General features: G+C 31.3%; 1 protein-coding gene across 1 annotated transcript in view; it reads right to left on the reverse strand.

Annotated features, from left to right (window-relative positions):
* Positions 1-14,584, reverse strand: part of LOC100200510 (neurogenic locus notch homolog protein 1-like) — a gene marked incomplete at its 5' end in the record, with an annotated part of 131,557 nt that overhangs the window by 33,124 nt on the left and 83,849 nt on the right. The window contains 2 exon segments of the mRNA NM_001309709.1: positions 5,729-5,737; positions 9,216-9,325. Of these exon segments, the coding sequence (NP_001296638.1) occupies positions 5,729-5,737; positions 9,216-9,325 (119 nt within the window).

The following is a 14,584-nucleotide window of genomic DNA, read 5'->3' on the forward strand; positions in this document are numbered from 1 at the left end:
AGTCAAAATATCTAATTGTTAATAATGTTGCTTAATTGATCAAGAGTTTTTTTGCAGAAATCAGGATATTGCTGCATGTAATTTTTGACATCCTGCAGTAACCATTCTCTTTGTTGCAGATCACTGGTTATAACTGTGGCAAATTCTGAAATCAGTTTCAATCTTCTCTCTGCGGTATTTTTACAACTTTTACCTTATCAACAAATTTTTCAGCTTCTTTGTATTCTGGTTGCTCTTTCCACTTTACAACTGGTTTAGCAAGCTAATCTGTTTTGGTGCCTAGGATGCTAAACAATGTGTAAGACTTAAGTCCCAGAAGGCTTGACAAACTTGTTTGACGAGTGATTTTACAAAAAAACTGGCTAACCAAGACAAAAAATTTCATGCACTGGAATTTCCAAGAGATTGGCTGCTATATCTTTTTTCACAGTGAAACATTGCTGAAAAAAGCAAATGGAGCTACCTCTTCTGTCAAACACCATCAATGATTGGTTATTTTGGAAAGACAAACATCAGCAACTTCTTCATCTATTTCTTTGTAGAGGATAAATTGCAGCTCATTTATAGGTGCATCAGCACTAATGCTAGCTTTTGTTCAAGCTGGTGTGTGGAAAAGAGAAAGATATCTGTTCATTTTAAAAAGTTTGGTCTTCATCTTCTGATCATAAGGTAATTGTTTAGAAAACAGGAAAAATTCTTCGCATGTATGTTACATGCCATCCACTGAGCTTTGTGGATAGATCCTGGTTTAAGAAAGTGCACACCATGCAGTGGAGTTTGCCCAAGGATAATGTGTGTATTCCCGGCACATTCACGGTAGTCATCTCTTTGAAATGTTGTAGCATCTTCATTAGTAAGTAGATGTGTCAAATGCTGTATGTTCTGTTCTTTGAGGTTTTGCAACCAGGTACCTTCAACAGCTAAAGTTTCGATTGCCGAATGTTTATTCAATGTTGGCCAGGCAGGTTTAAATTCAGCAAAGAATTTATTCTCTGCACCAAAAATGGTTCCAAATATTTTATTCCAAACTGCTCCGACAAAGATTTCAAGAAAGTAATGCTGACAAGGAATGTAAAGAAGTTTTTGATCTATGTTTTTTTCAATCAATTTAGCAGCACCATTGTGGATGCCACTATTTCTGGCAGTGGTATCAAATACCAATGCCACAATATTGTTGCTTAGATCCCAAGCTACTAGAAGAATTAATGTTGCATTCACTTGAGTCTTACTTAATTGAATTAATGAGAATAGGAACACCGACCAACTTTCCTTCACTGCATTCTGGAGCACCTGACACAAGCACAGCTTACTGTTTGCACCTAGTGCATTTTTTAGCTTAGTTCAGTGCCCTTTTCTGTCCCAGTGAAGGGCACTGAAATAAGGTGGGTTGAGCCTCACATTTTCTAAAATACTCTCAGCAACCTCAGTAAAATGTTGATTTAACATTCTACTTTGACAGAGATGTCGATATGAAGGTATCAAAATTGTCCACGTTTCCACTGGCAGCTTCAATTATAGCAGCCACAATCATAGTTGTTGCATTATGAGACAATTTCAGCCTGTCTGCTGCAGGAGTGATTTTATTGCATTGCATAATTCTTTTAGAGAGGTGAAGAGTAACAAACTCTGATCATCTTTTCATAGGAGCTTTATAATTTAAGTCACAATCCTACCCTAAACTGAAATCTACTTCAGCAACATCAATATTTTCCTCAATTTCTGTTCTTTATCATTAACTTCCATGTTCTCATCATCATGATCATCTGTCTACGTTCTTTTTCTTCTCTTTCATTTTCTTAATAGCTGAGTATATTCTTTATAGCTTCTTCATAGCTACAGCTTCATTTTCTTTACAGCTGAGTATAATAAATTTAATGATTTCCTGTATGGCATCATGTGATCCAATATCAAAAAGACTATCCAACTTGGCCAGGAGGTTGACATATTTTCCGCCAGAATCACTTTTACAATTCTTGTTCTTCAACAAGCAGTTCCACTCATTCCTAAGACACATAAGATCTAACACCAAATTTTGCCTTGCATTTGTCTTGATGCATGCCATGTTTCAAAAAGTTACAACTGCAGCGATAACTATATAGCAAATCTCTTAACTTGTCACATGATTTCAGACATTTTCTTCATATCATCGTATAATAAAAAAAAATTAGAATTAAAAATTAGAAACAGTTATTGATGATGATGGATGTCCAATTAACCAAAACTAGAAACACAAGAAAACAGGTCTTCTTTATGATGAAGAAGACATTGAAGGTTGGTCAGTTGTATCTGACAAACAACTGGAAGTGATTGGCGCAAGACTTGAGTTTAGCTTGAGTCTTGTGCCGTTTTAAACTTTACCACTTCTGCCAACATTTTTTGTCAACATTTCAGTTTTAATTTATTTCACTAAAACAAAACACAGCATATAATTATTAATATAAAAAATAATATTACATATTAATATATACATATAAATATTACACCTTCAGTGACAGATCCAGTATTTTTTGGTGTTTGAGCAAACTCCAAACATTTATATTGTACATATATTTGTTACATTAATTAAATATGAATTTTCAGAAAAAGAAGAAAAAAAATGAAGAATATTGAAAGAAAAGATTGCTGCCCCATACAAAACCTTCAGCCGATGTAGCAGCACTCCGCTGCGAGTCAGGCTATTTATAGATGTATGTACTGAAGCCCCCAGCAGCAGGCTATTTCAGTATGACATCAGACTGCTCATCTAAACCAGCAGTATAAGTATTTTGAATTGAAACAATAACAGGTCCCAAATATTAAAAAAAATTTATATTTATAAAAAATTGTAGCCAAATAAAGTATTAGTTTTAGAAGATTATTGAGTAAGAAAAGGAAATGAATATATTAAAAAAAAAAAAGATGATCATATAAACAAGTTATAGGTATAGAATATGGGGGCAATTTAAATAGTAAAATAATAATCTCCTCCTTTTGCTACAAAAATCATGAAAGCTCTTTAAATAAATAGCTCTTTGTATAAATAGTTACATTTTATACAAAGAGCTTCCATACAAATTGATATTTAGTAGGGTATCTTTTCAATAATACAAGTCAATAATGGATTGACTAAGACAGTCAAATGACAAGATCAATTGGCGTTATTTAGGCATAATGGCATCTCAAGCAGCCTTTATTTCAATTCAAACGTGGTCTGAACTTGCTATTGTCGACAGCACTAGCAAACCACAACAATATAAACGCAATCAATAAAATAATCAAAACAAGCAATTTTGACAGTTATAATGTCGAATGAGTAGTTTTGATGAAAAAGGTAAACATTGTTGATACTAAAAAAAGTAACAGCATTTACCATAAAAACATAAAATTTGGTAAAATTTACTGGTCAGGAGAGTGCTATTTATTTTGTCACCACTGCAAAGGAAAGGCGTTTAGTTTTATCTTTTCTCAAAATAAAGGGTTTTTTTTGTAACGCGGGATCCATAAAACCCTGCAGAGTGAAGTCTAAGTTGTATTGTTTGTTTAGAAACATTCACGTTTAGTTTCTCTTTAATAGCTCTGGCAGAAATAACAGGCTCTCGTTTACTTCTTGTACAATAAGCCTATCTTCTCGAGATGTTGTTTTTGGTGGATTGCTTGAACATGCTTTATTTTGCAAACTTTCAGTCTTTTTATATTTTTGTATTATTGATTGTACCATTGCCTTGCTTTTATTATATTTTTCAGCAATTTTTCTATACCCGAAGCCTCTTTCATGATCATCAACAATCATTTGCCGTACATCAACACTAATTTTATTGGTCTTAGGCATTTCGGAAAACTTTTGACATGAAACAGAAGAAGTTATTTAAATATTTAAAATTTTACGTCTGTAGTATAGACAAACAAAATTAAATAACTTACCAGCAAAAACAATAAAAAAATAAACTTACTGCACTAAATAATTCAAGAGGTATGAATACTTATGTTGTATTTAAAATTGCACTTTTTATGTTATATAATAAATATAACCAAACATAATAACTTAACATCTTAATTATCACCACAGAATTATTCTTAATTATCATGTTTACACATACTTATTTTTTCATAGCAATAAAAAATAAATGAGTATGAAAATAAAGTTTAGTAATATGCTTGGGGTATAAATAATTTTGTCGCATACTGTATACATATGTATATATATATATGTATATATGTATATGTATGTATGTATATATATATACACTTGTCAGATCAGGTTATCCTGCTACTGGTAACATGTAACCCAGTACAATCTGCTTCATGTCCTGCTGCCTTGTAGGATACGCCTTTTTAGGCAAAGGCTAGGAGATGCCAACTCCGATTTAAAACACCCCCTGCCTTGGGGCTCTTGGTTGAGTAAAGGCTAGAGATGGTGTCTCGATAAAAATACTCATCTTGGGCAGATGTTAAATGCACCCAGCTACTGTCTTGTAGAAGGCCTCCTAGGCAAAGACTTAAGGGGTAAACAGATTCTATCTGTTGACCAGCCTCGCACCCCTTCTTCATCTATTAGGCTGGCGCAGATGTATTTTTAATACATTGTTTCCAGTTTAGGATGTTGAATGCTGGATCTTCTTGACTCAATGCATGGGTTTGCTTGTGTCACTGTTTTTATGACTAGGCAACTCATTCTATTATCTCCTTATGAGGGTACAGCTCTAAAACTCAGTTTTATGGTTCTGAGGCCGGCTGGTAGTCAGGTTTCCCGAACTCTGTGGTAGCTCTCAGAGAGGCTGATTCCATCAACAGCTGAAAAATATCAAAGTATTAACAGTGCCATGTTGCGCATGGATGGTGTCCCTGTTTGTACTTTTGGTGTGCATTGCGGAGGCCACATTTGGAGCCCTTTGTTACGGCTTAGGGTTTATTAGTAGTAATGAGGCAATTGCTTGGGCTATTAAACGGTGTTCCGAGTACTATCTATGCTTTGAGTCAAGTTCTTCAATCTAATTTAAAAATGAATAAAGTACCAAAAACTATAAAACACAAAAAACCATCATCATCACCAAGTTCTCTAAACCTATCATTCACTAATATTCGTGGTCTTCGAAGTAACTTTTCTTCTGTTGAGTCTTATCTCTTGCAAAGTTCACCAGACCTACTTGCTCTTTGTGAGACTAATTTGAGTTCGGCTGTCTCATCTTGTGATCTTAGTGTTGATGGTTATCTTTCTCTGATTCGTAAGACTCCAATAGCCACATGCTTGGCCTGGGCATTTACATTCGTAAGAATTCACCTGTTTGTCGTGAAACTAGGTTTGAATCCAATGACTATTCTTTCATGTGCTTTCGTTTAGCACCACTTCACGCTATTGCCTTTCTCTTTGTTCTATATCGATCTCCTTCATCTCAAGACTGTACACTTTTTGATGTTATTTCTGATCATATTGACCAAGCCCTCTCTCTTTATCCATCAGCTAATATAGTTGTTGTCGGTGACTTTAATGCTCACCACTCTGAATGGCTTGGCTCTAGTGTCAGTGACTCTGCAGGCATTAAAGCCCACAACTTTTGCCTTTCTCAATCCCTAACTCAAATAGTCAACTTTCCAACTCGCTTTCCTGACAACCCTAATCATTTACCTTCTCTACTCGACTTATGTCTTGTTTCTGATCCTAGTCAGTGCTCAGTTTCTCCACATTCACCCTTAGGTGCTTCTGATCACAGTTTGATCTCTTTAAAACTAATATCTCATTCTTCTTCATCACCTGAATATCCCTACTATCGAACCTCTTACAACTACAGTAAAGCTGACTGGGATTCTTTCCGTGATTTTCTTCGTGATGGCCCTTGGGTAGAAATCTTTCAACTTCCTGTCGACAAATGTGCTTCTTATATAACTTCGTGGATTCAGGCTGGCATGGAATCTTTTATTCCCTCTCGACGATTCCAGGTCAAGCCTCACTCTCCTCCATGGTTTTCCTCACACTGTGCTGCTGCGATTGCCAATCGAAACCGTTACTTCCATATTTATCAGCAAAACAATTCTCCAGAAAACAGACGTCTTTTCATTACTGCTAGAAACAACTGTAAAAAGGTTTTGTCTAACGCCAAAACCCGCTATTCTCAGGTCATGAAATCTCGTATCTCATCTCAAAAATTAGGCTCTCGTGACTTCTGGAGAATCTTTAATAATATCAATAATAAGGGCAAATCTATAATTCCACCTCTCTTGTATGGTTCAGACTTTGTCACCTCACCTAAAGACAAAGCCGAACTGTTTGCTAAAAACTTTTCATCAATATCATCTCTTGATTCCACTAATTGCGTTCTACCTGATATTGCCAACAAACAGGTTGATTCATTGCTTGACATTCATATCACTTCAGCATCTGTATCAAAAGCGATTTCCTGTCTAGACTCTTCTACAGCTTGTGGCCCAGACAACATACCTGTTATTGTCTTGCAGAAGTGTTCTCCAGAGCTGTCGTCTATACTCTCAAAACTATTCAACAAGTGCTTATCAGAGTCTTGTTTTCCAGCCTGCTGGAAAGCCGCATCTGTTATCCCTATCTTCAAAAATTCTGGGGAGCGATCTGATTCGTCTAACTACCGTCCCATAAGTCTTCTTCCTATCATAAGCAAGGTTTTTGAATCTTTAATTAACAAACACTTAATTTCTCATCTTGAATCTAATAACTTACTTTCTGACCATCAATATGGATTTCGATCTTCTCGTTCTACAGCTGATTTGCTAACAGTAATAACTGACAGGTTTTATCGTGCATTAGATGAAGGTGGAGAGGTTAAGGCCATCGCTCTTGACATTTCAAAAGCGTTTGATAAAGTTTGGCATGCTGGTCTTCTCCATAAGCTTTCTTCTTATGGTGTATCCGGCAACATCTTTAAGATCATTGAATCCTTCCTTTCCAATCGTAGCATAAAAGTTGTCCTCGATGGACAACACTCTTCTTCTTATTCTGTAACTTCAGGGGTTCCTCAAGGTTCTATCCTTGGACCTATACTCTTTTTAATTTACATTAACGATCTTCCAGATATTCTCACATCTAAGGTGGCATTGTTTGCTGATGATACTACCATTTATTCTTGTCGTGATAAGAAACCAACACCCTCTGATTGCCTGGAGGGGGCATTTGAGCTTGAAAAGGATCTCACTTCTGCTACAGCATGGGGCTCACAGTGGCTGGTGAACTTTAATTCAGATAAAACTCAATTTTTTTCAGCCAATCGTTATCGCAATAATTTAGATCTTCCTATATTTATGAACGGTGATGTACTCGATGAGTCACCTACTCTTCGTCTTCTAGGATTAACTCTTACTTCCAATCTTTCTTGGAAACCATATATCAAATCGGTTGCAAAATTAGCATCTGCTAAGGTTGCATCTCTTTATCGAGCTCGCCACTTTCTTACTCTGGATTCTATTCTCTACCTCTATAAATCTCAAATTCGGCCTTGTATGGAATACTGTTGCCATATCTGGGGCGGATCTTCTAATGATGCCCTTTCTCTTTTAGACAAGGTGCAAAAACGCATTGTAAACATAGTTGGACCTGCTCTTGCAGCCAACCTTCAACCATTATCACTTCGTCTTCGTAATGTTGCTTCTCTTTCTCTTTTCTACAAATACTATAATGGGCACTGCTCGAAAGAGCTAGCGTCTCTTGTGCCATCTACTAAAATTCATTCTCGTGTTACTCGTCATTCAATTAAGTGTCATCCTTTTTCTGTGACTGTTCCTAAGTGCTCCAAAAACGCTTATTCGTCTAGTTTTTTTCCTCGAACATCAGCTCTTTGGAATTCGCTTCCTTCATCTTGCTTTCCTGATTCATATAATTTGCAATCTTTTAAATCGTCCGTCAATCGTTATCTTGCTCTACAATCTTCATCTTTTCTCTTACAGTAACTTCCAACTTTAATTAGTGGCTGCTTGCAGCCTTGTTGGAAGCGAAGATGTTTAAAAAAAAAAAAAAAAAAAAAAAAAAAAAAAATATATATATATATATATATATATATATATATATATATATATATATATATATATATATATATATTACAACCCTTCTGAGCAAGTCATGTATTCTGAGCAAGTTGGCTGTCAGACATCTTATCTGATCACGCATATGTTTTGTTTTGACAACTTGGCCACAGCCCTTTTTATGTTTTGATATTAAGTAATTTTTAAAAATGCACTGAAAAAACCAAATAAACTGAAGAGAAAATTACAAATAAACCATAAACTGAAAAAAGAAACAAAATCTTAACCAATATTAAAATTAATAAAAGAAAAATTGAAGCATCAAATTAATTTTTTATTTTGAAGTGTCTTAATTAATATATTAAAGCTAAAAAATTTTCTCTTATCACAACACCAGTGTAGCACTTAAATTGATTTAATGATTTATATGACTGTCATGATTTAAACCTATATTAATTATTGACTGTTAGTTCAATATTAGATGCAGGTTTAAATTCTTTTAACTGATAAATTTTTTTTATGTTTTATATACTTATAGACTTAAAAGACATTAAAAAATATCAAAGATTAAAACTTCAATCTTTTTTAAATTCTATCAAGTAAAACACTTTTAAATTAAAAAAAGACATTAATTTTATGATTTTATATATATTCTGGTTTATATCTTATTTGTTTTATTAACTTTTTTTACTTTTTTCAGTTTATGGTTTGTCTATTTTTAATTTTCTCTTCAGTTTAGTTTGGTTATTTGGTGCATTTTCAAAACACACTTATTATCAAAACATACAAAACAAGTGTCTGTTTTAAGTTTATGGTTTGTTTATCTTTAATTTTTAAATTCCTTTGCATGTTTGCATACATCTTTTTTTTTTTTTTGCAGAATGTTTTATGCAATGCTAAACTAGAATAACTTTACATTAAATATAAAAATTAAATTTATTGCAGTATTTACCTAATATAACAGCTTTTAGTTACAAGTAACTTACATAGTAACATATAACAACTTGTACATAATAACAGGTATTGATGTATATATTAAAATAATAATATAAAAAAATCAACTAAAGCACAAATTAATATAATTAAAAAACGGGATCTAATTTTTAGCATGGTATGTCAGAATCGTTCTCCTTTATTTTACATAGGGACTCTGGGTAAAAGATGTGACTCTAGATATAAAATTGTTTCGGTAACACAAATAAAACTAAGTTATAGTAATGAAAACAATTTATTAAAGAAAAAAAAACCTGAGCAGTACAATTTTCCCCTTCAAAGCCATCTTTACAAGCACACTCTTTAGCGGTGCAAATTGCATTTACTGATTGACAATTTATTTTGCATGAACTTGGATATGAACAATTAATTCCTAAATTTAAAAGTTAAATCACCTAAAAAATCTAATTGTTGCAATACTTTTAAATAATTATATTATTTTTCAAGCTAAACTTAAACAAATTTTAAACAGTTTCATAAAATAATTATTATTTTACCTTGCTTTAATATTTTTATTTTCTTAGCTTTTTTTTTTTTTACAATCCTGAACTTTAAGACTTATCTAGGAGTTATTCAGTAATAAGAAAAATTATTTGTGAATTATTTAAGCATTAGGCATTTATGTATGTATACTGACTAAATTTTGGATATAGGGAGAAGCAATGTGTACAATAGACTGATAACTTATTCAAATTTTTCAATTTTTTTTAATAGCCTTAACATTAATAGAATTCCAAATGCACTAGTTGTTTTAGGGAGGTTCACTTACTTGGCCTTTTTAGAGAAATCTGTTTTTGGAAGATGCAAAGTTATCGCCAGTGAAATAATTTCATTATGGACCAAACTGAATTTTCCAGCAATAACAGAAAAATCAGTTTCAAGAAAAGTTGAAAATTTGATGAATAAATACCACAAAGATCAGAAGGCACAGAAACTGAGTATCAGCTTTTATAATGAAATATTATTTGATACTATAAATAAAAAACTTGTATGGCTGAGTACTGTAGAAAAAAAGTTTTACAAAGTGCAAGTTGAAAGTAATGGAAAAGTAGGATATGTTACTTCAAAAAGTGTTCCAACTCATCTATCTAAATGTATCAAAAATAAATTTTTTTTTTTTTAGGTGCCCCAAGAAGTCTAGTCACAGAGCACCACGGAGGTGCATTTAACCAGGAAGTTCACGCCTCCTTCCTTACCGTGACGTGTTAACTGTTAACAGCAAAACCATGCATCAAATAGAAATCACTGACTCTGACTCTAGTAACAATGAAAAAGGGTCTGACGATGATTTTGCCCCATCTACTAGCAATTTAAGTAGACCTAAAAAAAAAAAGAAAAGCTTCAACAGCTTCAGCTGTTTCTTTAGTAAAGAATGTAAAGTTAAGTACACAATAGAGCAAAATAGTATGTCATCAATTGTCAGAAGAAGGTAATAATATTGCAACTCCAACACAAGCAGGTATTTACAAAGCAAGTATGAAAGAAGCTGATAGAATCAAAGAAGAATTTCAAAATCAAAGAAATAGGAAATTATTAAAAAATCTTTATGAGATCATTTTGATGGCAAGAAGATTAAACAGGAAGAAATGCAAGTTGTAGTTTAAAAAAAATAATGATCAGGAAATAAAGTTGCCTTGCTTTTAGAGAATGGCAAGGCCAAAACAATTGTTTCAGTATTGATTAATTTGTTAAATGAATTTAATATATGGGAAGTAATAAAAGTGGTTATTTGTGACACAACAAACAGAAATACTGGTGCAAAAGATGGTGTTGTAGCATATTTATAAAAAGAGTTTATAGTCAGGAATTTGGAAGTTCCACAATATATTGGTTGCCAGCATCATGTGTTAGATTTGTTATTGAAGCATGTCATGGATGAAAATTTTGGCAAAACATTGTCACCAATTATAAATTAATTTTTTGTTGATGAACTGATACAAAACTATGATGTCTTAATTAAAAACAAACAGTCAACGCTAAACTTAATTTCTCTTCCAAATATTAGTAATACTGGATGGAACTCAAAAGGAATTATAGTATTTCTGGCATTTATTTTATTTCAAGAACATCAACAGCAACTGCAACTAGCATGCAATTTTTTTACTAGTAAATAGATAAATATCTGGTTTTCCAATCTTTTAATAATATTTTATTAGAACAAATTTTTATTAGCTGCAGTTAAACAGTATGCAAAAAAATCTTTTTCAAGACACTGGTGTAATCAAGAAACTGTTATAAACACTGCAAGATTCAATACTTGTACAGAGTGTGCAGTAAAAATAGTGCAAGAAATTGTTTATGCAAAAACTGAAAAAACAATCAATAAAAAACTTAAACTTTCAAATTTAATATTTTAAGTTTTTTGTAATAAAATTTAACTTATACTGGTACTAATTTTTTAAGCATCTAGAATTTATTAGAAATACATAACTTCATATTGGAAAGGCCTAAAAGTATTTAAAACTTTTTTTTGCTTTATGGGGGAAGTTTTTTAATTTTTTTTTATTATAATTAAAATATCTTTTATTTTTAGTCCAAAACTCATTGTGTGGCACCATCGCCAAACAAGATTTAAAAAAAGTTATCACCCTAGTGTACATATTACTATGGTTGGCTATTATACATTGCACAATTTAAAAAAAGAACTTATTTTGAAAGAATAAGAATAAAATACAAATCAACGCTAAAATAGACAGATATAAATGGTATAATCTAAGGAAATCTAACACAAATAATTAAGATCAAAACTTTCCATTAAGAAACCATTCAAATTGTAATTATGCATTTTGTTGGTGAGTCCAAGGGGCAAATCAAGTGATTGCAAATTGAAAATTCCGTAAAAAAATCTAGTCTTTAAATTTTTAGTTTCTTAAAATACCGTGAACTCAGTATTTATGGATCTTAAAAATCAACTATAACTATTTTCATTAAACCTCTCACTTACAAGTTTAAAATATTACTTTTATGAAACTGCCATAAAACTAGGTAGATTAACACTGTATTATGTATTTGTATTTACATAGCTAGGTAAATACAAATACAGAAAAAGAAAAAGCAAATACAGGATTTAAATGCATAATCTTATTTGACAAAAATTTAAGGAAATATAAATAAGTTAAATAAAGTACATTAAATATAAACTACATCAAACTTTGATATAGTTGATATTTATGTATGTAGCTTTGATGATCAAAGCTACATCAAACCACCAACTTCATCACACTGTGAAGTGTTTACAAAAATACGAAAACATTGATACTTGCGGTTGGGCAACTTGAACTCTATTATAATTTTCATTGGTTAATTTTAAAATTTAGGTGCATTTTTTTAGAAACATGAAACTTGATGAATAAGAGTGGAAAAACTTAGTTAGATTGCAATCTCTGATTTTATATTCCTTTCTATAATAAAATATAGTAAGTTTTGAAAAAAAAATTATTTTATGTTAAAACTTTTTTATCATAGAAATCTATAAAACATCCCTCTTCTTTTAATCAGTGCTATAGCATAGGAGGCAGAGTACTCCCTCAAACCTGTATTGCAGCCCCAAAATTTTAAAAACCTTCGATTATTAAGTATTACTAAAAAAAAGATACTTAAATTTAGTGAAGGGCCCTCTAAAGTTTGAAAAAAGGTCCATAATTTTGCTGTCTTTCGCCTCACCCTTTACCGGATTAAGGGGGCCGTGAGGGCAAACTAGTAATGGCTCTGATTTTAAGAAATTTCTTCAATTAAAACATTCCAACGTCTTCAAATAACTATTTTTAGAAATAATATAGATGTAATAACATCTTATTTAATGGCTTATAATATATAACACTGACAGAATATTCCAGCGTGGTGTTATTTGTTATTGTCAGTGGCGGTTAGTTACTATAAGTCTGTGAAAATTTTATGATGGTAGTAAAAGTTAATTTGCAAAATGACTTTCCAATTTACAATCACTTTGACTAAATTGAAAAGGTTTAAAAACTTTTTAAATTAAAGGTTTAAAATATATTAAATTGAAAGCGTAGTAGATTAAGTGAACTAAATATTTAAAAATATGGCATCATTTTTCTTACCAAAAACTAAAGATAACCATTGTAAATTAGATACTTTTTTGAAATGGGAAAAAGAATTTAATTTAAAGTTTGAGCATGATATTGAGGGAAATGATGTTGTAAGATTACGCTGCTTGCTTTGCAAGCAATATGAATCTTGTATTAAAAACATTAAAAAATTTTCTATTTTGTGGAATTCCGGCAATTATAAAAGACAGCATTGGAAGTCATTGCAACAGTAAACAACATAAGGAAGCACATCTCATCAATTATCGGAGTAAACTGGGTGCGGAAGGTTTTAAAGAATTTATAAATAAAAACACTGATATCAAAAAAGGGCTACGAGAAATTGGTGAAAAAGATTGACTCACTTAAGAAGAAATTCAATACAGTTTACTACTTGGCAAAAAAAGAACGTCCATTTTCTGATTTCCTGATTACTAAAAAAAAATCTCCATGGCATCAAGTAATACATTGTTTAAATTATCATCTCGAGCTTGCATTAAAAGATGCTTGTGAAAAATGTAAAGCATTTGAAAATTGCGAAAACTTCTTACTAAAGTTACATTGTCTTTATGAACAATTGCCAAAACGTTTACGAGAATTGAAACTTTTATCAGAAGCTTGGGAAAAATCTGTTCTTAAATCAGCAAAATCATACAGTACTCGTTGGCTGGATCATAAGTGGAATGCAATGAAAATTGTTTACAAACACTAAAGTAGAACGAAAGTTTTTCTGCATTAACTGAATAAAATCTCGTGATTGTCTTGAATCTCTTTTACGAATAGGCAAGGATGCAGCATCAAGAAATTTGATGCAAACCCTGCTTTGGATGCATGGTATAAAGATAAAATAAGAAGACTATCTGCTGCTCCTCATCGCTATCCAGAAAAACAAAAAAAATCTGCCGATGCAAATTATATCGACCTTTCTCTATTAACAATATCAGATCTAGAAAGAAAAGTGATAGTGATAACTCCGATGTATAAACTTAGTTTGCTATATTTTTTAATATAAAATTCGTACTGATTGACTTGACGATTAAATTATGATTTATATTTAAAACTGTCATTGAAATGCACTTTAAAGTCATAAAAACATAAAAGTCATTAAAATCAAAATATATGCGTATATGGTTTGACAAAGTAGTAGTTGTTATTTTTTATAATTGGAGAATTTTAAACCACAACTTTTTTTTTTAAATGTTATATCCTTTTTATTCAAAATAAATTACATAAATAAATAATAATATAAATACTTGTTAAATAATCTATAACAAAAAAGACAAGAAAAACGTTGTTACTTATAATTATAAACTATTTTATAATATATAATATATACAAAATTTTATAATATATAATAAACTTAAATATGTAAATTATAAAAATATTGTGTTAAGATGAACATATTTATCTTAACACAATTATGTAATTATAAAAATAATTAACATATTTAGTTTATAAACATAATTGTGTTAAGATAATATTGTGTTAAGATAAATATGTTTATCTTAACACAATATTTTTATAATTTACATATTTTAGTTTATAAACATAATTATAAACATAACTAAAAAATAATCAAAATA

Source organism: Hydra vulgaris, chromosome 02, assembly GCF_038396675.1.
Source record: "Hydra vulgaris chromosome 02, alternate assembly HydraT2T_AEP".
In the NCBI taxonomy this organism is placed as follows: Eukaryota; Metazoa; Cnidaria; class Hydrozoa; order Anthoathecata; family Hydridae; genus Hydra; species Hydra vulgaris.